At 40.3% G+C, this 26,884-nt stretch overlaps 2 protein-coding genes across 10 annotated transcripts in view; one reads left to right on the top strand and one right to left on the bottom strand.

The window, feature by feature from the left end:
* Positions 1 to 2,634, top strand: part of DOP1A (DOP1 leucine zipper like protein A) — a 106,044-nt gene extending 103,410 nt beyond the window's left edge. For 3 of the 7 annotated variants that reach the window (XM_032409365.1, XM_032409366.1, XM_032409369.1), the window contains 2 exons: positions 140 to 199; positions 2,030 to 2,493. In XM_032409365.1, coding sequence (XP_032265256.1) covers positions 140 to 199; positions 2,030 to 2,335 — 366 coding nt within the window. In that variant the 3' untranslated portion in view covers positions 2,336 to 2,493. Of the gene's footprint in view, positions 1 to 139; positions 200 to 2,029 lie in introns of all 7 variants that reach the window. The other 4 variants (XM_032409368.1, XM_032409367.1, XM_032409362.1 and 1 more) reach the window with 3 other exon arrangements.
* A 644-nt stretch (positions 2,635 to 3,278) lies between these two features.
* PGM3 (phosphoglucomutase 3) lies at positions 3,279 to 26,867 on the bottom strand. Of its 3 annotated transcripts, XM_032409371.1 has the most exons (14): positions 26,740 to 26,834; positions 25,902 to 26,082; positions 24,813 to 25,018; positions 22,527 to 22,711; positions 20,415 to 20,482; positions 15,495 to 15,628; positions 14,386 to 14,581; positions 11,846 to 12,003; positions 11,091 to 11,174; positions 8,624 to 8,722; positions 7,049 to 7,159; positions 5,948 to 6,070; positions 4,624 to 4,797; positions 3,279 to 3,490 (listed from the first exon to the last, which is right to left on the bottom strand). In XM_032409371.1, the coding sequence occupies exons 3-14, from the start codon at positions 25,014 to 25,016 to the stop codon at positions 3,401 to 3,403; spliced, it is 1,626 nt and encodes a 541-aa protein (XP_032265262.1). In that variant the 5' UTR covers positions 25,017 to 25,018; positions 25,902 to 26,082; positions 26,740 to 26,834; the 3' UTR covers positions 3,279 to 3,400. The 3 variants fall into 3 exon arrangements, with proteins under 3 accessions (XP_032265262.1, XP_032265263.1, XP_032265261.1); XM_032409372.1 differs by lacking the exon at positions 25,902 to 26,082 and having other exon boundaries at positions 26,805 to 26,867; XM_032409370.1 differs by lacking the exon at positions 25,902 to 26,082 and having other exon boundaries at positions 26,740 to 26,842.
* Positions 26,868 to 26,884: the final 17 nt, after the last annotated feature.

The following is a 26,884-nucleotide window of genomic DNA, read 5'->3' as shown; positions in this document are numbered from 1 at the left end:
TTTTGCTGAAAACGTGTCCCCCAGAATAAGAAAACAGTTTTGATTAGAAAGCATTTTCTACACTTCAAACAAGGTCTTCATGGCCAAGCATACTTGTCATTGGAACAAAGGCTATGAGTTCTCCTCTTTCCTTCCACAGGACAAGGAGGAGGACTTTAAGACAGTGATTTTGGAGGGATTGGAGATGGCCAAGCATCAGGTGAGGGTGGCTTTTTGATGCTTGTGATGTGGCAGCAAAAGTTGCCACATCTGGACCAAATACTGAGACACAAACCCAGGTCTGGACCTCAACAAGTACAAGAGAGGTAAACAGGAAGGAAGTCTGTCTTCAAGTGTAGACTGGTGAAGTGAAAGGAGAAATCATTTTTATGGAAACATGTCTGACTTTTTATTTATTATTGAGGAGGTGTTACAGTTCTGATGAAGAGCAGAACACCAAAACAAGGGCACTCTTTATCAGTCAAGAGCTTAGTAGTAAAAGTCCCTCTCTTACAGGTACATCTTGGCAGGAATATAAACAAAAGATTACACCTCAGTTACATTTGGAAACTAGTTGTATGGAGGGTTCAAGCATATTATGCCTCTTCCCTCAGGATAAATTCATCTCTTTACCCTTTAATTACTTTTGGATTGCAGTTTAATTTAGGGGACTGGAAAGGTGGTATGGTCAGCCACCGAATGGTAGTCAGTGATGGGAAAGTCGGTCCCGGGACTGTCATTAAAGCCAGTGTTCTAGTTAAGCAAAAGGAAGAGGTTTTCTATATCCTGTATTTTAGATTGGAGGTTAAAGAATTGCTGTTTTTTTCTTTTTTTCTGGCTCTAAAGAACTGGATGATCTTTTTTTGTTTGCTCCTATTTTAACTTCAATCTATTTTCCTTTCTCAGGATTTCATTTTTAAATAAGCAAACAAAGCTTGTGATCAGACATGACAAGCTGGATTTTGCATCTGCTTTCTCCACTAGGAAACTAGTGTTACTAAAAATTAGATTAACAGTGAAAGAAACATCTGATCTGAGAAGGCAAACTCCATTTGTTAACCAATAGGACAGATTGTAGTAGTTCTGCTTTTTAAGTCCCCCTTGATGATTTTTTTTCCCATTTTCTATCCAGTCCATGTCTGTTTTCATTCTCTCCACTCTGTGTTTTTAGATCTGTGATTCTGCCCAAACTCAGACATCTCCAGTTCTCTCGTAACTTTTCCTAGATAGACTGATGTCTACATCTTTATATAATCTAGTTGGCTTCTTAAACCAGCCTCTTGGTACACAAATTATTTTAATTGCATTTACATTTAGTTGACAGTTTTCACCTACATTCTCGTTTGACTTCTCTGCTGGAAAATAGATTGTTTCCCCACTTTTTAAAAATGAGGAACCTTTCTGTATCTTGCCCAAGGATGTCCCCCAGTGAGTAAATATAGAGCCGTGGCACCCACCCCGTTATTCTGACCCCAGGTCCAGCTTTCCTCCCCGTGTTGTTTAACACAAGAAGCAGATGGCAGTGTCTCTCCTGAGTGCTCCTTTCCTTTCTCTCGTACTGAGTTATTCACTTGGAAGCCTGCTACCACACTGTGGCAAGCTTAAGCCATTCGGCTAGAAGGGAACTACCTGATTTACTAGTGGTGACGTGGAGAAGGCTGCTGTCTCTTCCTAACCTTCTTCTGTGGTTACTTTGTGACTTAGTCCTGGGTCACCTTAGCGGGAGTCCAGAAATCTGGGAGCTTTTTGAGTATATGCAAAGCACAACGTAAACTATTAATATTTGACTCTCCCTCTCCAAAACCAATTCTGCTAACAAGCGTACTTATGCACTCCAGCTGGAAAATGTGACTACAGCATTGGACCCTTCTACCCACACTTCATAACTGGCACGAAGAGGCTTCAGTTAGAAGTAGGAGTTTAATCAAGTCTGGAATGGAGACTTAATGTCATCATTTGTATTTGTTAACTGTGGCTGATGTTTATACCCTTTGAAATGTTCTCATGGACTGTATTCATCTGTATAACAATCCCCTTGTGTTTTCTACAGAAGAATCCGGAGGAAGACAACTCAGGGAGAACGTTGGGTTGGGAGCCGGGGCACTTGCTGCTCACCATCTGCGCCGTGCGCAGTATCGAGCAGCTCCTGCCGTTCTTCAATGTGCTCAGCCAAGTCTTCAACAGCAAAGTCACCAGCCGGTGTGCAGGACACTCAGGGAGCCCCATCCTCTACTCAAACACCTTCCCTAACAAGGACATGAAACTGGAAAACCACAAACCATTTTCCAGCAAAGCCAGGCAAAAAATAGAAGAGATGGTAGAAAAAGATTTTCTGGAAGGGGTGATAAAAACTTGAGGCATTACAAGTGGTCCATTTAACTAGATGTAAATGTAATTATTTAAAACTAAAACATTGCTCTGAGATGTATAGTTTCTTTTCTTTTTTGTATGTAACAAAACACATTTCAGGTTGTATTTAATTTAAATATTTGTAAATAAGAGCAAATGTCTGAATGTGGCCTGAATCAAGTTTAAATATTGTTGGCTCATATTGATTATGGTGCCTGAGAGAGATCTATATATACATCTATAGTCCATTGTTTTACTGTCCTGAATTGTCTTAAACCTGCAAAATACACACTGCACATTTTTTGCTATTGGTTTCAGGCTTTGTTTAATTTAGATTTGTTGGGATCTTCTTTCTATTACTGACCACATTCTAGTATCAGAATGGCGTCACTTTTCTGTCGGAGGCGTGGTAAGGTATGACCATTAGTTTTCTCCCACATGCCTTCACTAAGAGGAGTATAGAATAACTGGAGCCCGGGCCATGCATCCTCCTAAATGTAGCATGAGCATCTCAACCTCCGTACGGAGTAGAGATGCACAGTCTCCATCTCACACCTCTGAATTCCTGGTGATGTTCATCGAAGAGGTAAGTCATTTAAGAATCATTCTAAAAAAATTGTATAAAGTCTTTTCCACCCTCCCCATTCGTATCAACAATGGTGAATCCTGCAAAACAGCAAGCATGGCTAGGTAACGGCGATGGAAAAGACACTCCAAGGAGCTGATAATAAGGTTTACTTTTCCAGCAGCGCTCATGAATTTTCCCTGCATGTATTAGAAAGTTAATGACTGAATCACATAGCGAAGCCCAGGTACTTTACATTAGTGAGACTGAAATTCGGTAAGTTTCGCTTTTTAAAAACTAAATTTAACAAGAATAAGGCTTACCTACTTCTAAACAATTACTTATGGTAGTGTTTAAGAAAAACAATCTGTTCTAGAAGCAGTCTAGTAAGATGCACTGTAAACGTTTTGATTATAAATGTGTTTGAACTTGTCACCATAATGGCAGTACTATTTTGTAAAAAAACTTTTTAAAAATCCAGTTTCTCATGAACATAAAAAATTGTCTTCAGAAACCTGGTTGGGGTGTTTCTCCAACTCCTCCAGCCAGCTGAAATACTGCCAGGCTCACTGCATGTGCGAGGCTATCCGCATTTTCCTGCAAATTACATGAAAGGAGATTAGATGAGAACTAGCATCAACTCTGAGGGAAGGGGAAGGATCTTCTTGATTTTGTTTCACTAACGTATTCAAATGAAAAATTTTCTTTTTTTGAATCTTTCAGTAACAAATTCCAAGACTCTGAGAAGAATTTGAGTTTTCCATTTATTTAAGGCAGATGAGTCCTTAACTGATTTTTACAATCTAATTTGATTATTCCCAAACTCTGAATAATTCAATAAAACCTACTCCTTTAAAAGCAAGGCCACAACTGGCCTAAGAGTAAGTAGCCGTTCAGGTCCCAGATGGCCTCTCCCCATCCACCAGGGATTTTTATTCACTATATTCTGGGACGGCCTAAGCTTCTGCCAAAAAGCTACCTGCTCCCTTATAAAATGCCTCCTTCTGACTTCCTGTTATCAAGGGTTTAAGATGACGGTGTGTGAAGAGGGCAAATTTTAAAAATCCAGACCATGAGGTCTTGTCCAGAGATAAAGGGGTGCCTGGGTGGCTCAGTCAGTTGAACATCGGACTCTTGGTTTCCACTCAGGTCATGATCTTGGGGTCCTGAGATCGAGCCCCACATCCAGCTCTGTGTGGAATCTGCTTGTCCCTCACCCTCTGCTCCTCCCCCCCCCGACTTGTACACACTGTCTCTCTCTCAAAGTCCAGAGACAAAGATGAATTTCAATCAGCATGGCTGATGGTACCGGTTAATTTAAACACGGATCTCAAAGCTGGTTGTTTTCATAAAGCAGCAGGATTATGTTTTTAAAGGAGGGGAAAAAAGGATAATCCACTTCAGGCCACATAAGGCAAACCAAGTCTCTATTAGTTATTCATGCCATAGCTAGAAATAGGGCAGTTTCAGGAAGTCTGGAGTAAATCAAAAGAAAAATATTTGGGGAAATAAACTAAGTGCATCTAATTTTGTTCAACTACTGATGAAAATAATTTTGTAGTATTAATATGAACCTAAAAATCTGCATAAACAAATCTCAGACATTAAACCCTTAATTATCAGTGAGACTGCAACACTATTAAAATAGTTTTTCTCTCCTGCCACCACCCCCACTACCCATGTTGTCAGACTCTCACTGCACTTTTTTCAATAGCACTGCCCCAGCTTACCTGCGAGTCCGCTTCTGCATATACTCGGACTATATCTTCCGTACCAGAAGGCCGGACAAAAGCTCGGGAAAGCTTGTACTTCTTCACCAGGTCATTGATGGCCTCCTGTAGTCCCGGAGGTGTAACTACTTGTCTTTCAGCATCAGTGGTGCTAATAACTTGCCTGTCTGCAACCTATGCAAAACATTTTGTATTTGTCACTATTACACTTCCTTTCAGAAGCCTGACCTCTTCAACACAATTCCTACCAAAAGACTGTGGCCATTTCAGCTTATTGTACCCCCAGATGCAACACTGTCAGACAGTAAGGTAACCAGAATAAGCACAGAATGCAACTGCATTAAGATTTTATGGGGCACCTGTGACTCTTGGTCTCAGCTCAGGTCATGATCTCAGGGTTGTGAGATCCAGCCCCACGTCACGCTCTGCGTGGAGTTAGCTTGAGATTCTCTCTCTCCACCCACTCACGAGCTCGCACTCTAAAATCTTTAAAAAAAAATTTTTACGATTTTTATTTCTGACAAAATGAAGGTTAATTTCAGTTATACAGCTTCTTTCTTCAATATCTAAAGAATTACCTCAAGCAAAAAAGAGATACCATTTCCACAGTCTTATAGTTACCACTAAAATAATGGCCAGTAAGTACTGTAGGCCTTAAGTCACTGATCAAATAACCCTAAGTATTTCTATAAAGTGGAAAGTGGCAGTTATCTAAGAGGGTCATGATAAAAATTGCCTAAATATGCCAAAAACTAATCTGAACAATCAGTAGCCATTTGTGTGAACTTGGGCCTTACTACCTCTAATTATCTTTCCGTACAATGGCGTACATCTGTATAGATACCAATTAACATTTATATGAAATGCCTTTAAAAAAAATTCTCTCCTACTTTGCAGCATCTAGCCCCAGGAAAGTACTGTATGAACCAAGAATCATGCAAAGGAAATATTTTCACTCGAAATGATAGGCTATCAGGATTGCTTCAAAATTACATGGGGGATATGGAGAATGGTGAAGGACAATAGTTGAAATCTGTTGAAGCTGAGCACGTTTTTGTTCTCCCCACACTTCTGTGTTTTAAATTTTCCATAATAAAAATCTTCATTATAAATAATAATATGTATCACCTTTTCTTTAAAGTTTGTAAAGTGAATACTTCTCAAACAATTGAATGGTTAACTATGCCATAATTTTTAAGATGTGACAAAACACAGATGATATAAGGCATTTTCTATGCGATATATGTACATAATGAAATATGACACAAAGGAACTACTTTCATATAGAGATTGGAGATAATACATTTTAAAGTCTCACTCCCACCTTAACTTTGAGCTGCCTGTTTGGGAGATCCGTATACAGAGCATCCCACTGCTGTACAGTCAGGCCCTTCAGAATCAAGATCGCCTCAATCACCAGCATGTCCGAAATAGCATCCCCAGCTGCCTACAGGACACGATGGAAGAAAGTACTTTAACGCCAGCAAAGCTTGGATAAGAATGCTGTCTTAGAAAACCAATCACAGTATCCTGTGCTTCCTCCCGGCCCCACACGGGATTATTAAACTGGAGTAGATGGAGAGAGAAAAAGGGAATGGAAGACCATAAATTAACACTGAAACTAGCTCTTGGGAAACTTGCCTCTAATCTTCCTCATTACATATGTAGGACTGGCTAACTCTAAGGTTCCAGCATTAACATTCTATGATTCAAATTTTCCTTTATAACTAGATCCCTTTTGAGATTTTATTACCATGAAAATGGAAGGCATCATGCATGGTGAAGTGGTGTAAGACACACCTGAAGTTAGATCCATACTCTTCACTTAGTAGCTCCGAGCCCTTTGTTTCTTCATTTATGAAATGGGAATTATAATAACCCCCCTCCCTATGGTATTACAAGGATTACACAACGAGGTATGTCAAGTGCCTCGTATGTGCAAGATACTCAAATATTAGTTCCATCGCTTTTTCTGGTCCCACTCTTTGCTTGCTCTTCCATTGCCATATTGTAGACTCCCAATCTCAACGATGCAACACATATATATATAGACTCAATAGCTGAATCTTGCCTCTAGGTGGAAGCAACTCATTATACTTAAAAATTTTCATCATAAAACGTAGGGCAAAGGAAGCAAATCAATGTTCTATCACTGCATTTCAGTGTAAATCTCAACTGTATATACATACCACTGTGGCAAGGAGGCTGCCAGGACTTTTCTACTTTAATGTTTTATTCAGGCGCGCCTGGGTGGCTCAGTCGGTTAAGCATCTGACTTCGGCTCAGGTCATGATCTCAGGGTCCTGGGATCGGGCTCCCTGCTCCCTGGGAGTCGCTTCTCCCTCTCCCCTTTCCCCCCACATACTATTCTACCTTCTGAATAACGTAAGAGTAACCAAGAGCCTGCCACCCCACCAGCTCTGACCTGGTTAAACAAGTCAATGACATTTTCAAGCATCTTAGCAGCTTCCCTTTTCTTATCTTCTAATTCTTTTGCTAGTTTTATCTTTGTTTCAGCAGCTTTACTGAACAGTACCTGTAATGAAAGCATAAAACACAAAGTCACAAACCACTGTCCATACCCCAGGCATCCTAGCTAAACCACTTTTGAAACTCACAATGAATCTGGAAAAACTGAGGGGAAAGATAATAGCAGCCTTCGAATGAATGAAATTAACAAGATCAAATCAGAACCCAAAAGATATTATGGGGGGAGGAAGGATTCATTTATAAATTATGAAACTGGTTATCAAAATTTAAAGAGCTAAGATTACAAAGAAAGTACCACCCTGGCAGAGGCAAAGTACATGATGAATTCATTATGTCTGCCCCTCGGCCAGCTCCATCAGTCCTGTGCAACCAGATTCTTGAAGCCTATCTGTGTCCATTTTACTTGGAAGAATATATAATTCAACATAAGCAGTGCAGTTTTCTTACCCTAAAAATTTTAAGGATATAAGCTATGTAAAAGTAGAAAGAGGTTCATTGTAGTTACCACATTATGGCAAATAGTACCATGGATATTATATACATCATATTCCTCAGGATTCCTGTCATTTTAAAATTCTTTGCCCATGATTTTAGTGCCTTCCAAGGCTCAATACTACAGTCAGCACTTGATGAAATAGATGTTTGTTGGTAAACTAAAATACACTGGTCAGTTTTTGCCGGAACACGGCCATACCCACTCACTCACCCTACACCAGCAACAGCGACCTTACGGCCCAAAGACTAATATTTACTATCTGCCCTTCAAAATCATTTATCAATCTCTGCATTAATTAGATTACTGAAGTTATATTTTAACTGCATTTCCTAAGAACTTATTTTTCTTGCGTTCAAGGCCTCTAGAAGCCAGCTCGGAATTAATGAGGAAAATAATCTGACCTAGTTAATATTTTCTGTTGGCCACCTCCAATCCATTTACGAAATGAGGTGAGATATAAAAATGTTTTAAAAAAAAAAAAATCAACCTTATGAATATGCTGAAAGCCACATAATATACTTCAAAATGGTGAATTTTAAGGTATGTGAACTATATCTCAAACTTTTTAAACATTCTACCTACAGAAAGCCCCCTAAAAATTTTATATGCTTATTGCTAATTACATTCATTTCTAGTTGTTCATAACTTAATTCTCAAGCATTCCAACACTTCAATTCACCACAGCTACTGAACTTTCCTTGTACCACCTGTGGCCCGTTCAAAGAAAAGATTTTAAACAATATATAGATGATCTGCTTGTAAAAAAAGAACTGCATATTTTTTTAAGAAACTGAGAATCATCTCTTCATACTCAAAGATCATTATCAATCTAAAAGACAACCAGTTTCACAACACATAAGAATACAGTACGTTAACCAAATGAATGATCTTATTCTACCATCATACCGATCATTTCAACAAAGGGGGCTATAACCTATTACCATCCAGATACAGAACTCCCATCATTACAAAACGTCCAGCTAAAGCCGGTTGTACCTGATTAAAAGAACTTACCGTGCCATGCCCATTTGCTTCAAAATAAACTCCAATGTCAAACTCTTGAGCCTTGTGGTGCAAATGTTTTACACCAGTTTTAGTACAATAGACAGGCACCTATAACATATATTTAAAGAAACATAACAGCAGTTATTCAATGGGCAGATATTTATTATGTACCTACTCTCCCAAGGACACAATAGGGAACAAACCTCCTGGAGCTAGCTAGTGAGGAAGACAAGCAATTAAAATACAAAGTGGTATCAGTATGGGGGAGAGAAGGCACTACAGAAGCCCACAGCCAAGGAAAAAGCAAGAGAGAGAGAGAGAGAGAGAGAGTCCCCTGCTGAGATAATGAAAGATTCCAAGTGGGGGAGTGACATGATCTAACTGTAGAAAGCTCAGTTAGCTACGGTGTGGAGAATGGCTTACAGTAGGGGTCTGCAAGCTTTTACTACAAAAGGCCAGATGATAAATATTTTAGGCTGTACAGACCATACGACAGAGATCATATCACAATGGCTCACTTCTGCCACTAGTGTAAAAGCAACCACAGCTGATACGGCAACAAATGAGCATGGTTGTGTTCCAATAAAACCATAAACACGTGGCAGATTGGATTTGGTTCACAGGCCCCTGTTTGCTATCCCCTGCTTTAGAAGGGTCAAAGAGATTGGTTAGGAGGTTTCTAGGACTAATCCCATTAAGATATTATAGTGTTATAGTGGTAAGACTAGCAACACTGGGCAGCCCAAGTCTTGGAGAGATCTGAACGAGAAGAGTGGTTAAGACTGAGAGCGGCAAAACTAGAGAGGAGACCAAGATCAAGTCAGATCAGCATCTGACTGGTTTTAAAAGACCTCAGGAAAGGCTAGAGCTCAAAATACTTCATCCACCCCTAGGAGAATGGGTTGATGATTAACAGTTTCTGGTGTATTCAGTTTCTTAAACAGGGTATCTTACCTACAAAAAATTTTTAAGACAGAACATGAGAAAATACTAAAACGATAACCCAAGTACTGAGAATAATCCTCATGAACAGCAGGCCACTGGGCCAGACGGAGTGCCGAGTGTGTTTACTGCAACCTTATACTTAGGTCACAAACTAGCAGCCTCCTGATGTGTTTTATTTTGCCTACCTATTTCTTTGGAATTTTGCATCAATTGCCAAGACTAAAAAAGTAGGAGGTTCACGTAAAAATTCAGATTTTCAGCTTCTCTTGAAGAATCTGACTAAAGGAGACAGCAGTGGGCCTGGTGGACATTGTTCCTAGTCCTTACACCCCTGCTGTACTTATTCACCTCACCTATTCTACAAGAATTTGACTTTGCCATTCTTGCTTAAAAAAGAATGAAAAGGCAACAAAAACTAGTAAAATGCAGCAATCTGAAAAGGGATACACAAAAGTTGGAAAACAATACACTAGCTAGTGAGAAAAAGAGAAAGACAAAGATCTAATTTTGGCCATGGACCCTCTAACTCACTCTCAGAGCAGGTGATGTGGTATAGAGGATGGTCAGTCATCTGGTGGATGTTGGGGCAAAAAATAAGATACAAAACTAGTAACAGATTCCATCCTCAGACCAAACTTGCCCTGTGAGCCTGAACAGGTCGTATCCATGGGCGCATCTCCCAGAGTCCAACCTCAGCAAGAATGTCCTACCTTCGACAACTGATCAAAGTCCTCACGCTGTACCATCTCCCAGGTAATATCTAATCACCCAGCCTGCCTTCAGGAGTTCAGGTAGATTTAGCCAGAATCCTCCCTGACCCCTGATGACTACTCAGTAATTTTCCATCTACCAACCCCCTCCACCCTTGCTCCTTGGCTCCAAAATCTCCACTTTTCCTTGTTGTTTTAGGAGTTGAGCCCAGTCTGTCTCCCCCACTGTGAAACCCCAAAGCAACAGTCCCTATGCCTACTGAATAGGCCCACTTCTCAAGAAGACTTCACAGGACCATTTGTCACACACTTTGTCTTAAATGTGCCTGATAACTGTGGTGGCAGTGTTTAGTCCTTACCAAATGAATAATAAAACCTCTCATATCTCTATAACAAGCAGATAAGTGGCTGGCTCCAAGCTCTAACTAACAGAAACTCTCAGGAGCCTGGGAGACAGGGGTGCTATCTTCCCTTAAGTTCACATTTCAATGAGGGGACTCCAGACCCTTATGGAAAACATTCCCGAGCTATAAAACTTGCTTAGCCTTTAAAAAGATTTACATTCATTATAAAGAAGGCAGAGAAAGAATTTATAAGTTTTCTAAAAGAAATGCTCTAAAAAAAAGGGAGGGGGGAGAATCTCTCTTTTCACATCAGGGACAATATTTTTTTCCTATTTTTGATTTCTACTTACCCTTAAATGGGTAACAGCTCAGTTTCATGTATTACAACCTATTCACTTATATGAGGGCATTGTTTTCCTCACAGAAGTATCTTAGAATATATTAAGAAGCTACCAGAAAATTGAAATGGTTCAATACCTTCATAACTTCTTCAAGATATCGTGTTGAACTTCCATTTGCATACGCAGTTTGTACAACACCAATATTCAAACTTTCTCCAATCTAGATAAAAATAATGATAATTGCCTGGCCATCAAAAGTAATGACACTAACTACAAAAGCAAACATATAATGAGAGTTCTAAAGGATGACAAAATCATCGCCCAGGTCAGCTGTGTCTTAGTTTATGCAGTAAATGCCTAAAGTGAAAATTTACATGAATGCCAGAAAAAAAAGCTAAAATACTTTTGAGCATTAAAAAGTATTTAACTGAATTCTCAAAGTATATCTTTCCCAATATTATAATAATTACTTCTCATTACGTTCTATATGTATAGCTGGCCTAGGATTTCCAAAAGAGCAAAACAGAATACACCTCTCACATTATTAAGCATATTATAACACAGTAAATACAGCTCTCAGAGGATGAGATTTTCTGTTTAAACTTGAGGCTTTGGGACTGATAATGGGAATTCTCATTAAAGTGTCAGTTATGAAGAAACCAAAACTTCATAAAGCTTCAAATCACAAACTCTGCCAGTATAAGGAAGAAAAGAGTACTACCTTCAGGTTCCAACTGCCCCATGTTGAAATGACTAAAATTACCGTATCTTCTTGTATTTTCTGGCCACAAAGGTAAGGAACTCTGTAAGAATAGTGCCTCTGGGACATTCAAATGCCTGTTAGTCACCAGTAAGTCTTGTTTTAAAGGGCAGTCAATCACCCCACCATACCTCCAACAGGAGCTCTTTAAGGAAACTGCTAATTAGTGTTGCTATCTTGTCTCCATCTATGAGATGAAAGTGACCATCTACATCAAGGTAGTAATAAACAATTCTGTCTGCATCTCCATCAAAGGAACAGCATCTTTCATTAGACTTCATTTCCATTCCTAGCAGACAGAATTTTAAAATGCATTTCAGTCACAGAAATGGGAATAAACCTCCATATAAAAGTTTTTTCTCTTACATTAGTTACACGGGAAAAATATTTCACTAAAGTATGATCATAACTGGCCTTGTGGTACTTAAAAAATTATCCTTCCAAATAAAAGCCAATGTCTTAATCTTTAAATAGTATAAAGGTTTATTGGTTGTTTTTACAGGGTAAATTCTTTCACAGCTAACTGGAAAATAATTCTATGCTGAAACTTGATGTAATATTAAAATAAAATTCTGTTTTATAAGCCAGTTGGTTTGGCAAGACAGGTTCCCATATAGTTTTTTGAAAGCTACAGATATTTGTGAATGCAACTGACCTAGTACTATGACGTCCTTTACATATAAAAAGTAATCAGCAATAGGGGCGCCTGGGTGGCTCAGTTGGTTAAGTGTCTGCCTTCAGTTCAGGTCATGATCCCAGGGTCCTGGGATCGAACCCCGCATCGGGCTCCCTGCTCAGCGGGAGCCTGCTTCTCCCTCTCCTCCCCGCTTGTGATCTCTTTCGCTATCTCTGTCACTCTCTCTCTCAAATAAATAAAATCTTTAAAAAAATAATAATAATCAGCAATAGATGGGGTATGTGCTTTAATTCTAATAGAAATTATTTTTATTTGTTCACACCATCAGTAACAAGAAACATTGGTAACTAAGAGCGAAGAATTATAAACTGTGAGAGAAATATGGCTTGTGTAATTTGCATAAAGCTATCAAAACCTCAGCAATTGTCATGTCAAACTTATTAGAAAATTCTGCTGTTCCTTAGCCATGACAGCAGCGGGTGGACAAATCCAACATGAGACTTCCAAGAGGAATGTGAACATAAGGTTGACTACAGGGCATAACACAAGCTTCAGGAAAGTGAGAGGGCCTATGCTTTTGTTCATACTGTAGCTCTGGGATGTGGGGCCGCCAGTGCACGAGTCAAGAAAGAATTCTTGAGACATTTTAAAGTACAAAAATGTGCTTTTATTATAGCAGGGGACAGGACCCATACCAGAAAGAGCCGCGCTGTGATTGTGAGGAGTGACTGATTATATACTTTTAAGTTTGAGAGGGGGAGTGATTAGAGATAAGTTTCTAAGGAATTTCTCCATGCTGAAAGTGAGGTTTACAGGACCTTGGAGGTCTGGTTATTGTCAAGATAAGGTTGCTTTTAGTCTCTATTAATAAACATCAACATGAAGGCAGCCATAAGTTCCTTGAGGTACGTCACACTCTGCATGTCTCAGGTATTAGTGGGCTACAAGTTGTAAAGAGATTAATTTTAGCTACCTTTCTCTTGCCTTTGTTCTCCTTACCAGTGCCTACAGCAAGGGAGAGGAAGAGCTCAACATTTAGTGCATGGACAGAACCAAACTGTCAGTAAAGGTCAAAACAAGCAATTCAATACAAAGGAGTTCAAACTGGTTGATTCAACTAAAAATTTAAATGCTTACTACAGTGAGGCAGGACCATATAAATGAGAGAGGTGACTGGATGAGGTCTGTGGAGTTCTGCAGAATGCATGTCCTGTCTGAAGTGGGCAGGAGCCACTCCACGGCAGCTGATTACTGCCATGTGAGAAGGGACATTTTCTGATTTTGGTAAAAAGAAGCCAGAGTTTCTAATATTTAAGTAAAATTACGGAGTTTTTAAATGGCGACAATTAAACACACACACAAGCAGACCAAACAAAACACATCTGCAAGCCAAGCATGGCCCACCCGCTAATAATTTAGTATCTGTAATGCAGTTAAATATAGAACACCTCTTAGTACAACTACAATCTATAGAAGTTTTCCTCCTAATATACCAACTGTAGAAAATAGTGATTTTTGCAGACAATTATAATTAAGCAGAGTTGCATTCCCTTTCCATAGTGTGTCTAATTCAGATAAGGTGAAAAATGCTACTTACTATTGCTGTCCTTTAGATCAATGATTCTCAAAGTGTGGTCCCAGGAGACCAGCACCATTAAGGAAGGCTGGGTACTTGAGAAATGCAAGTTCTTATCATACCTAAATCCTACCCCAGACCTACAGAATCAGAAACTCTAGAGTGGACCCAGGAATCTGTGCTAACAAGCCCTCCAGGTGATTCTCATGCACGCTACAGTTCGAGATTCACAGCTCTAAAACACCAATTTCTGATTTTGCTTCCCCTCACCCCCACACGGTAGGAGTCGTGTGACTTACGGCAGAGAGCAGACCATGTTCTAAATGGCACTGACAAGTAAGGAGACGCCCAGATGTCTCAAGCAGCAGCGCCAGGACTAGCTGCATGACTCAACTCGGCCACTCTGTCTGGAAATAAGATTGGTTTCAAAGAGCTCTAAAAACAAATTTTCTACATACCCTGTGGAGGCTTCTGATGACTTTTCACAAAGTCAGCCCCACATAAATGGTTGAGTTTCCCTTTGGTTCCATCATTAAACAGCTGAACTGCCAGACCCTGGGAAATGTAGTGTTCCATTTCTCTCAGCTTCAGGGCCCCTATGCCGTTTGCACAGTCAACCTTAAGTGATCTATATTCATCTCCACTGCAGAAAGCCTTAAAAGGAAAACACACATGGAAGAAAAATTTCAAGTTATAAGAGAGTGAAGCATAAAGCAAATATAGGCATATGTAAACATCTTCCATTGTTTCAGTTAACTCATCTATTTTAACCTGGGAAACAAAAGGGTACACACATTCAGGTGAAAATTGTAGAAAACCAAAGTAAAATTTAAAAACCTTTAAAAACTTTTTTTTTTGAACACTGACACTAGAACAGTTTCACTGATTGAATAACTTATGGAAATGGAGCTTTGTCAAAATTTAGCCTCAGTTAAGCAGGGTCCCTTCAAAATAATACTACAGCCTATATTACATGACAGGCATTCAAATGTGGGAATAAGTATATAGACGGATGAGCAGAATGACGCCTGTCATTCTCTTCACAGCATATAACACCACTGGGCATGTCTGGGTTTTTCCTTGTCAGTCTCCTCTCTGGCCCATCCTCCCTTCAGAATATAAATTCTATGAGAACAAGGGCTTTGTTTTGGTTAACAACATGCATTCAATATCTGTTGGTCAAATTAATTATACCCCCTAAATCTCAACCAGGTTTAAGAAGCTAATCTACTCAGGAGAAAATCTTTCTCAGCAGTAGACACTTCAAGTATCACGCCAATAGCACCTAACATTAACCCTATGAGAAAATTCATCTGAATGAATAGGAAACCACAAGAACCCCATGTTTTCTCTCCCAATTATCTCAGAATGTATTACGTGCCTTGCCAAGTAAATGCCAACAGATATTTAGCAAGATACAAGGGTCAAACCTTGTGGAGCCCTAGAAAGAAAAAGGAAATACACATTTTTGGAAAAAGAAGGAGTGACAAACTATCTAATTAAGATAAATTATTCAACTGATGTTACTCATTTGCTTAAACTCTAACCATGTTCAAGAGATTTTCACCTGTTTGGTAAGCTCCATAAAGGCCTTAGAGAGTTTCTCATAGTAACCTTCTATGGTTGCCTTTCCATATTGGCCGCTGGTATTTCGACAGTACACCATGTAGTGTAGCTGGGGCGTTGTTAACAAGCCGTAATCTGTCAGAGACATACAAAAAGCAATTTGTCACATTTCTTAATAAACAAAAAAGTTTAAATGGATTCATACCATATGAATTTGACAGATCTTCCTTAAAAAAAAGACATCTCAGAAAACTAAAATGCTAACTTCCAAACTATTCAGAAATATGCATAAATATCCACTGAAATCATTACAACTAACTGTTACATTATGATGTTGTGATTTATAATAAGAAATAGAGATTTGGTCTTTGTCTGCATTCCTGGCAGGGCTTCTAACCCTTAGAATTTCTAAGCGATGAGAGCAAGGAATTGTCTTTTGTTATGCTAATGAGATGACAAGGAAAGCTCTTAGAGCACACTAGGATAGGGCCAGGTTGGTTGCCAGGGAAACCAACCATGTGATTAAAGAGTTGAAACTTTCAGACCTCTCCTCTCTTATTCCTGGGCCCCCTGCCACTCCAGGGAGAGAAAAGGACTAGAGATTGTGTTCAAATAGCAATGGCCAATCACTTAATTGATCGTGCCTATGTAATGAAGCCTCCATAAAAACCCAAAAGGATGGGGTTTGGGTTGGTAAACGTGTGCAGACTGGGGAGAGTGGCTGCCCAGACAGAGAGCACGGGAGCTCCATACCCCTTCCTGCATACCTTGCCCTGTGCAGCTCTTCCAGCTGGCTGCTCCTGAGTTCTACCCTTTATCATGAACCAGTAATCTGGTAAGTAAAATGTTTCTCTGAGTTCTGTGAGCACTTTAGCACATTAATCAAACCAAGGAGGGGGTCGTCAGAAGCTCAGGTGACTGGATTCTGAAATGGGGGGAGGGGAGGAGACATGGCACTGAGCCCTTTACCTGTGGGATCTGACCCTACCTCTAGGTAGATAATGTCAGAGAATTAAGTTAATTGTTTGGTAGTGTTAGAAAAAAACACACATTTAATATGGATAGGTAACATAAAAAGAGAATATAGAAAAATAATAACTGAGTTCTATTTCCAACAACACTGCCAACTATTTAATTCAGATGAACCATACTCCTGAAAACAACCAAAAATGCTAGATAAAAGAAAAATCACTTTTAAAAAAGCATTGCTGTGCCAACAAGTTACAGAGGACTAAGGCCAAAACCTCTGTGAAGAGAGAACTCCAAAATTTGAGCTCTGGGAAGCCAGTTTGGCTTTGAGGGCATTCCTCTACAGCAGAAATTAACCTACTGCTTTTGGTGCAAAAAAAGTCCTTGCTGACTTAAGATGGGAAGGAAACCCAGTAGAAGACCAGCCCCTCATGAAGCTGAAGGCTCAAAGAACTATTCTTCAGTGCAAGGCTGAGTCAGAAGTGAATTAGCTCCAAGTGCCCACTCCTAGGAGATTTGTCTTGACATCAAGAAGAGCAGGAGATAACCCATCCCTGAAGAGCTGTCACCGGAAGCACAGGCCTCCCCTGGATTTCTAGCCCAAATCATATAACCACAGGGGTCCAGAAGAACTCCATCAAGAAACTTGTCTTCCACCCGTCAGGTAGCACCCCCAGGCACCCAGCAAAAGCAATAACCAAACTCTGCCACAGAAATAGGCCTTCACCATAAACCTCAAAAATGTCCCACAAATAATTTCCCAAGAAAAATAAACAGCTTATAGTCAAAAATAGCAAACCACACAAGAAAAGCACCAAAAGCAAGAGCAAGAAACAGGAGAAATAGCAGAGATGACCAATATCCAATAAATATTCTGTAACTAAATCCATCAGAGGTCTTCAAAGTCAAGCACAAGAGTTAAAAGTCATTTAAGCTACTGAGCCCTGCAGGTATCCAGCGGAAATGGTATGTTATGAAGACAACCATGGCTCTGATACAAGGATCGGATCGAAGGAGAGGGAGGAGCTCAAAGTGGATCAGCACCTAACCTAGTTTAATGGAGGTGTATAAGGAGAGGAAAACAATATTCCAAAAGACTTACTCAAGGACGGAACAAAAGGATTTTGTGACTAATATCAACATTAGCAAATAAACATTTACTCAATAAATTTTTACTTAATAAAAAATAACTATTATATAGTTACTCATCTGTTCCACCTATCAATGCAGAAACCTAGAAGCCATTCTTCACAGCTCTAGCCTCATCATGTATCACAAAATCCTTTGAAGTCACTACTAATTTCAAACTTCTCCGCTTCTCTCACTATCATCACTCTTGCATGAACTGCTATACCATCTCTTTTCCTTACAAACTTCCTCTCTACACAAAAGTCAGACTGAAAACCCAGAGTGACTGACTTAAAATGGAAATGTGATCATACTTCCATGTATAAAACCCTTCCATGGAGCTCCTGTGCATTTGAAATAAAACCCAAATCTTTACTACAACCTCGGGATGATATGGCTCATGCTTATTTCCCTAACCTTATCTACTAGCTTCCCCCATTCTCCCTATGCTGTGGCTACATTAACCTTTCATTTCCTCAAGTACACTAAGCTGAAGAGAGAAATGACGGAAAGGTCCAAAAAAAAAAATTACTCTCATATTTTTCTAGATTAAAACATTAGAACAGTGATGGTTCCAGAGCTAGAATGACAGTGCAAAAGGTGAAGCATTCTGAGGATAGTATAAACAATAGTTTTAAGCCAGGTGAAGCTGGAGTAAGGGCAGATCACCTAAATGGAGACCTCTCAGACTAGTGCTTACAAATTGCAGACCTGAGCCCGTCAGGGATCATGGAATCCACTTAGTAAGACACAACCAGCATTTCTGCATTTTTTTTTTTAAATAAAACAGATGAATGCACGTCATGCAGTGTGGATATTATTTACTGATACTTTTGTGTCATTTACACACACAAGTACATATACACACATCATGATACAAAATGGGTTTCTTACTTTAAGTTGTGAGCGGCATGAAATAGACTCAGTGGAGGGTTGTGTATAGAAGGCAGTCAAAAATGTTTGATGGGGGCGCCTGGGTGGCTCAGTCGTTAAGCGTCTGCCTTCGGCTCAGGTCATGATCCCAGGGTCCTGGGATCGAGCCCCGCATCGGGCTCCCTGCTCAGCCGGAAGCCTGCTTCTCCCTCTGCCTGCCGCTCCCCCTGCTTGTGTTCCCTCTCTCGCTGTGTCTTTCTGTTAAATAAATAAATAAAATCTTTCAAAAAAAAAAAAAGTTTGATGAACTAATAAATAAAAAATTAAACTATACATAGCTGGAGCTTTGGCAGTAAAGATGATCATTCAAAAATCAAGCAGAATCAAAGAGAGAAATAAGGAACACCCATATGAAGAGAGTGAACCCACACAGAAGACCGATAAGAGTGAGTGGCCAAGGAAGTAGAAGCTTCCAGAAAGAAAGGAAGAGGTCACAGTGTGAAAGCTATCAAGACAGCAACTGAAATAAAAACTTCAAAATATAAATTCTGAAAGTTATTTTTATGTCACAAATCCCTCTGAGTATCTAACGAAAGCAGTAACTCTTCTCCCTAGAAAAGTGCGTGTGCTGGTTGGTAACACTCTGCACACTGTTACCAAGAGATCAACCAGGTCCCTGCAGCTTAACCACACATTTCCCAGGGAGCCCTAGGCCCCAGGCTGAGAATCCCCACTTTATAACAGCCATTGGATTTGGCAATTAGAATTCAGGTGAGTGTTGAGACAGACACTTCACCGAAGGGGCAAGGACGGAGACTTTGCCTGCAGTGGGCTAAGTAATGAGTTGAAGAGCAGAGAAGTAAGCTCCTGGAAGAGGCCAAATTAACTCTGATGAATGAGCACAGAGGAGCTGGAAAGGAGGTTAAAGAAGTCTTTAAAATGAGAAACTAGGGAGATACTAGGGAAATTCATCTCCAAGCAAAATGGAGTCACTGCATTCACAAGGGGCATGACTGATGTGAGAGGAGGATTCTAGTCTCCATTTTCTGTCATGTAATTCTTCATCTGATAAAATAGGAAAAACTACCTGTCAAAACTTAAAATCAGATTATAAGCAGGCCAAAGATATTTTCCACCACTATTTGATAGGTAACAGCGGATTCCACATGTGATCAGCTATTTGGGAATACATGATATTGACAAAAGCTCCCCAGAATGAACATCTTCAAGTTAACTTCAAAGGTTTTTATTTCAGGAAATTTGGCCTTACTAAAGTAAAGAAAGTTAAGATCAGTATTTCTTACACATAATCTCCTATAGCTAAACCAAAATATGCACACCCAGAAAAAATTTTTAACTTTTTAAATTTAAAAAGCTAGTATTTTATACCTAGTTCATTTTTTTTTAAAGATTTATTTATTTGGGGCACCTGGGTGGCTCAGTCGTTAAGCATCTGCCTTCGGCTCAGGTCATGATCCCAGGGTCCTGGATCGAGCCCCGCACTGGGCTCCCTGCTCAGCGGGAAGCCTGCTTCTCCCTCTCCCACTCCCCCTGCTTGTGTTCCCTCTCTGTGTCTCTCTCTGTCAAATAAATAAATAAAATCTTAAAAAAATAAAAAGATTTATTTGAGAGAGAAAGAGGTAGAGAGAGCGCATGCTCATGCAAATGGGGGGAAGGGCAGAGGAAGAGAATCTTTAAACAGACTCCTCACTGAGTGTGGAGCCCAGTAAGCGGCTCTATCCCAGGACCCATGAGATCCTGGCCTGAGCTGAAAACAAGAGTCTGACGCTTAACTGACTGAGCCACCCAGGTGCCCCGTTCATTTTTAAAAAAAAGTTATTTTATCTGTACTTTCAAACTCTTTTAAAATAAATGGCACTATTTTTACAACTTTCTTAAAAGTTTTTTAAGTTTTTTAAAGTTTAATTTACAACTCAGGATAGCCACATACCATGGAATTGACCTTCTAAAACAGTCACACCATCTATTATAGACTGTGAAAGTTCCTTGCTGCTAGGCCTAGAAAAGAAAAGGAAGAAAATAACACATCCCATTCTGAAACCAAGAGTTGCTAGTTCTGAAAGCAAATGCTACAAATTCCAGGATAATAGGTTCACTGTATTTGAACTGAAACCTGTAAAGTCTGAAAACTCTGCAGAGATAATAGAGGTAGAGTATAAGCATTTTCCAGCAGCCTTGCACAATACATTTCTTGGAAAGAGTTTGGCTTTTAAATGAATTTAGAAAATAAATATAAAAATGCACTAACTACACCATACCCACAAACCTTGTCAAGTTCGACTGTAACAACATATACACTACCTAAAAACAGCAGCAATAAATACTGGATGCAAACACTCTGCATAATGCAGCACTTCGTATTAAACCACCAAGGATACAGAACCTATTTTTCATTTGAAAAAGTCAGAACAAATTATCTATCTGAAAATAAAGTAGATCATTATAACTGCCTTGTAGAAAATGATGTTTTATATCATTTAAACTAGTTAATTGGTAAGAGGCAATTACATGTGGGATGGCTTTACTGTAGGATAATAATTTGTTTCAGAACATAAGTCACTAGGCTACTTCTGATACTTATAAATCCACAATCAATGGTATTTAGAAGTCTCTCTGGTAACACATTAAGGATAAAACACCATTGTCCTAATGTCCTATCATTAAGACTATGACTAGAAATTTCCTTTAGAAAGAATCTCTGGCTAAAATGAAATCTTACAGTAAAGAGAATGCTTCTGTTTCAAAGTACACTTTTAATCTAACATTTTACAATAATATCTTTTTGTAAAGGAAGGCAAAAGCTGCCAAATATGACAAGTAGCCCCCTCTTGTCCACGGTTTCACTGGCCATGGTTTCAGTTACCTGAGGTCAACTGTAGTCCAGAAGCAGATGATCCACCTTCTGACATACTGTCAGGTCAACAGGAGCCTACCACTCCATCACAATGCCTACATTCACCTCATATCCTCTCTCACACAGGTATTTTATCATCTCACATCATCACAAGAAAGAGAAGGGGGAGTATAGTACAGTAAGATATTTTGAGAGAGAGACTACATTCACATAACTTTATTATAGTATGTTGTTACAATTGTTCCACTTTATTATTATTTATTGTTGATCTCCTACTGTGTTTAACTTATATATTAATCTTTATCATAGGGGCACCTGGGTGGCTCAGTCAATGTTAAGCATCTGGACTCTTGATTTTGGCTCAGGTCATGATCTCGGGGTCCTGAGATCAAGCCCCACCTTAGGCTCAGCGCTGGGCGCAGAGTCTGCCTGGGCTTCAGTCTCTCCCTGCCCCCTGCTCCTCCCCCCATTCGTGCTCTCTCTCTCAAATAAATAAGTAAAATCTTTAAAAATTAATCTTTATCATAATTATGTATGTATAGAGAAAAATATGGTATATAGAGAGTTCAGTACTATCCATGGTTTCAGGCATCCACTGGGGGTCTTGGAATGTATCCCCTGCAGATAAGGGGCAGGGGGAATTACTGTATGTGAAATAATATATTGTTAATGTTTTCCAGTGAACTCCAGCATGGGAAAATAATATAAATATATGAACCAACAATAATGTAGATTATGAGGTAAATCTCTATAAATATTGAATTACAATCACATGTTCTTACTTTATAGAAAAAAACAGTAAATCTACAGAAGTAAAGGGGTGGGAGACATATGTTAAGTACTTCTCTCGGGTCAGGAAACAGGTATTTTGCATACATTATCTCATGTAACCCTCACAAAAGCCCTGAGTTGGGCTTTAATATCAACATTTTATAGATGGGCATATGGAAGCTCCAAAGGTTAAGTAACCTACCCAGTCATACAGTGTTAGAGTTGGGGTTCGGACTCCAAAACCTAAGATGCAGGAGCGGATTACCTCCTCCATCCTATCAAAAATAAAAAGGCCAGGTAGGTGGAGGAGCCTCTTAGTTCCACTTAATTTTTTCAATTTATCATGGGTACTAAAACTAATGCAATCGTTTAGATCCAGTTCCCAAAGCTGCTTTCACCAGTAACTCTGATGGTCACCTGGTATCTCTACCAATCACTACGAAGGCATCTTGTTGCAGATTCACGGCTGCTTTCACACTGATGTCCATCAACATTCTCGGCATCTCGTGTTCCTCAGCATTTGCCAAACAGGTAGCATGTTCCTCCCAGGATGGTGCCAACATTTCACCCAAAGGATCAACCAACTTTACCCCATTGTCTTCCTTAAAAGAAAAGCGAACAATAAGCCATCTGTGCATATTCACAAGGATGAGTTGAGGAAGTAAACTCAAGCTGTTTTCCCCTAAAAAAGACACTGATGGCTGAGTGGCTTTACCTGTGACCGTATGGAATGCCAGGCACTGGACTAGGTGTTTTATATAAATCCTCATAACAAATATCAATCCTACTAATAATCCTATTTTTATTCCAATCTTACTTTGAAAAAAAACAGATTCATAGCAAGTAATCTGCTTATGTTCATACAGTGTCAGTGCTGTATTAAAACATCAAGTCTACATGACTCTTAAACCCACCAGCCACTATGCTACACTAGTTTTTTAAAAAGGCTGTCGTCTGTGCATTCACCATCAATTACATGACCAGGGCACAAATGGAGAAGAATGAAGGCACCGAGAGATCCTCCTCACTATGACTCTGGACTCTTTAAGAACATACTGGCCAATATATCAACCAGCAGGTGACAAAAGCTGAAAACTGACTCCCAATTCTGTTCTGCTCAAATTTTGGGGAAGAAATAAAGTGTAGTTCAGAGTGAATGTCAACTGAAGGAAACAGTTCAGTATTGTTTTAAGAAGTACTTCTAGAACTAGCAATAAATATAGGCTTCAGCCCACAAGTCATTAATTGTGGTGATTTAGACATTCAGACACTTACACATTTATAATGATCCACATTTACAAGCTGGACAAGCTATGCCCTCTTGTGTGGGGGGAAGAGGAGGTTATAATCCTTCACAGACCTACATAGCTTTAACTTGCTGCTGATTTAGCTACAAAGGCAAAAGTCTCACACTCTTGCAAACAGAGGCATGTTATTCAAACCACATATTCGTGAGCTATAGGCAGTACATAATAAAACAGTTAAACTGTGTCAAAAAGAATACTTTGCTAAAAAAAATTGGGGGCGCCTGGGTGGCTCAGTTGGTTGAGGGTCCAACTCTTGGTTTTGGCTCAGGTCATGATGTCAGGGTCACAGGATCAGGATCAAGCCCCACATCAGGCCCTGCGCTCAGCAGGGAGTCTGCCTGAGAGTCTCTCTCCCTCTCTCTCTGCCTCTCCCTGGCTCACACACTCTCTCGCTCTAAAATAAATAAATATATCTTTAAAAAAAAGAAGTAATTCTCAAAACACTAGAATCATCAGGCCTCATCAATAATCTGCCCAAAGCTCACTTTTGTATATGTGGAGCCACCTGTTTGGCTGTTCATTCAGAACAGGAAACTCTTCCCTAATATTCCCTAACTACAGAAAACAGGTCTAGGGGTGCCTGGGTGGTTCAGTCAGTTAAGTGGCTGCCTTCGGCTCAGGTCACGATCTCAGGGTCCTGAGATCAAGGCCCACATCGGGCTCCCTGCTCAGTGCGGAGTCTGTTTCTCCCTCTCCCTCTGCTGCTCCCCCTGCTTGTGCTCTCTCGCTTGTGTGTGCTCTCTCTCTCTCTCTCAAATGAATAAAATCTTTAAAAGAAAAAAGAAAAGAAAACCAGTCTAAAAAATTTTCAAAATGCACTAAATCTCTTCAAATGTTTGCCCTTCTCCCCACCTTGGCTCCAATCTCTCTAATCTCTACCAAATTAACACAAGTAATACTTTTTGTTACTTATTCTGTCTCAATACAACTAACTTGGAAGGACATTCTGTTATTTCTCTAATATGGACACAGTCCAAGAAATGACTCTCAATTTCATTCTCTCCACACCCTCTACAGTCATGAGCTAAATGACCACTCATCAAGAAAAAGCCATTTCAGGGGCACCTGGGTGGCTCAGTCAGTTAAGTGTCTGACTCTTGATTTCAGCTCGGGTTGTGTGTAGTCTCAGGCTTGTGGGATCCAGCCTGGTGTCTGGCTCCACATTCAGTGATCAGTCTGCTTGGGATTCTCCCTCTCCCTCTGCCCCTTCCCTCGCATGCACTGTCTCTCTCTAAAATAAATTAATCTTTAAGAAAAAGCCATTTCAAATCCAAAGGCACATACCGAGTAGGCACATTCCTAGAATTAGAATTTGTACTTGGGGTCAAACTGCTCAAACACTAAGATGTGTTCTTGTAAATAAAGGTTTGCTTTATAAGAGCACTAAAGGCATTACCTCAGGATTATGTGATGCCGTTACCATGACTCCTATTGTAGACTTTGTCTGTTTTGACCTCAGGACAGCTAATAATCCCATGCGAAACATGACATGATCAAGATGTTCTGCTTTCGTTCGAAAGCCAGCGGTCCCATATTGAAGAACGAGTCCATTGGGTTTGGCATGTAATGCTGAGTATTCTCTAATAGCATCTAAATCCATGTCTACAAAATTAAGGAATATTTTTCAAGCATAAGAAATCTTTCAAGGACCATTTGCTTCAAAAACTGCCACCTTAAACTAACAGGTCTGCCTCGTTCTGAACCCCAACAAAGAATGTTTGAGAAAGAAAAGAATGGTACAGTGGCGCCTGGGTGGCTCAGTCGTTAAGCATCTGCCTTCGGCTCAGGTCATGATCCCAGAGCCCTGGGATCGAGCCCCGCATCGGGCTCCCTGCTCGGCAGGAAGCCTTCTCCTTCTCCCACTCCCCCTGCTGTGTTCCCTCTCTCGCTGTGTCTCTCTCTGTCAAATAAATAAATAAAATCTTTAAAAAAAAAAAAAAAAAGAAAAGAATGGTACAATAAGTCCTGGTGGTAGGCATTACCTACAAGATCCTGCCCAACTTGCGTCATCCACTCCAGGGCAGATGGCAGATTACCCCAACTCATCTCTCATTTTGGCTCCAGGGCTATTCCTGAACACAGGGTGAACTTAAAATGGTCCACTCTCAACTAAAATGAAGATTCCACACATAGATTCACAGACTGCTACACAATCAAAGACTACCTCATTTCACAAATGGAAAAACTTAAGCTTGGGCCTCGTTAAATAACCTAAATTTACATGGGTAGCTGGTGACAGACTGGGGCCTACGGTCATACTGTCAGATGGACTGGGACTACATATCCAAAATATCTGGGAAATCTGGTGGTTCTTTTGTTATTCCTCCCAGACCACAGAGACATACACCCAAAGGAAAAGCAAAGGACAACAGCCTCCTAAGACCGCCCAGACCTCCTAATATATCTTGCAGTGGATTTTTCTATTTTCATAAGGGAGGATCAGGACACCCTTCTAAATTAAGCTCTGAAAGTAACATCTTTTTACCTTTAACTGGCCCCTAGCCCACTAGTACTTCCTTCTCTGGGATACTCCAATTTTAAGTGGAACTTGGGGTTTCCAACCTCAGTTGTATGTACTGTTTATTCAATTCTTGGGTCAGTCCCATTCCCAATTAGCCCAGAGATGAGCAGCAGTCGTATCTTGTTTTCTTCATTTTCTTTCATTGCTTCAATGAACAAAAGTTAAAGGAAATGGTGAAAAATTTTTGCTTTTGTCCAGCTAGAAAAAACTGGTATTCAGCAAGCTAATTTAGTTTGGTCCAAAGTGATCAAATCTCTTTCACAAGCATGAATACACTTTGTTAAAAACTGACCATTCGGTAATATATCATGATTATTCATAAGGGCGTAAACCAGTGGTGTTAAATCCAGACAATCTTTTAAAAAAGAAAAAAGAAAAAATGCTTCCACCCTTCAAAGCGTTTTCGGTCCTAAACCTACGTTCAATGAGTGGGCGAACGCTTTTATTCAAAGCTTACAAGCCCAAACAGTGACCACTCTAAAAAAGCTGAGAGCATCCCCCTTCCCTCCATTCAATTATCAACCGCTTGCTTGTTCCGCTTTCTTTCCAGCCCCCAAACGGCCGCACGTTTCCCGGCTCTCAACCCTGAGCCACCACCCCCCGCTCCAGGCCTCTGGACTAGAACACCCAGCATGAGACCCTCGGGCCCGCTCTGAAGGCGCAGGGGCGGGTGTGTTCCGCGCGCGGTCCGTGGGTCAGTCCGCTAGCCTGCCCGCTAGCCTACCCGCAGCCCATCGGTAGGCCGAACCCCTACGGACTGGAGAGTCCCATTCCCATCGCCAAGCCTAAGGGCCCCACTCACCTCCGCCGGAGATTACCCCTCACCTCCACCTCACAGAGCAGCTACCCCGCGGCGGCTCCTCCTACCTGACTGAAGCTCTCCGAACCTGCAGACGTGGCGCTGCGTGACTTCCGGCCCATCGCCACGCCCCCCAGCCAATCACGGA

Source organism: Phoca vitulina, unplaced genomic scaffold (assembly GCF_004348235.1).
Source record: "Phoca vitulina isolate PV1807 unplaced genomic scaffold, GSC_HSeal_1.0 scaffold11, whole genome shotgun sequence".
Taxonomy (NCBI): domain Eukaryota; kingdom Metazoa; phylum Chordata; class Mammalia; order Carnivora; family Phocidae; genus Phoca; species Phoca vitulina.
The sequence above is the reverse complement of the archived record's forward strand: the minus strand, read 5'-3'. Positions and strand labels throughout refer to the sequence as shown.

Excerpts from the sequence above, each read along its gene's own strand:
- PGM3 (XM_032409372.1), bottom strand. The coding sequence starts at position 25,016 with ATGGATTTAGATGCTATTAGAGAATACTCAGCATTACATGCCAAACCC. Across the intron at positions 7,160-8,623 it reads AAGCAAATGGGCATGGCACG|GTACTGTTCAGTAAAGCTGC; the intron begins GTAAGTTCTTTT and ends CTTTCATTACAG. Across the intron at positions 3,491-4,623 it reads ATGCAGAAGCGGACTCGCAG|GAAAATGCGGATAGCCTCGC; the intron begins GTAAGCTGGGGC and ends TGTAATTTGCAG.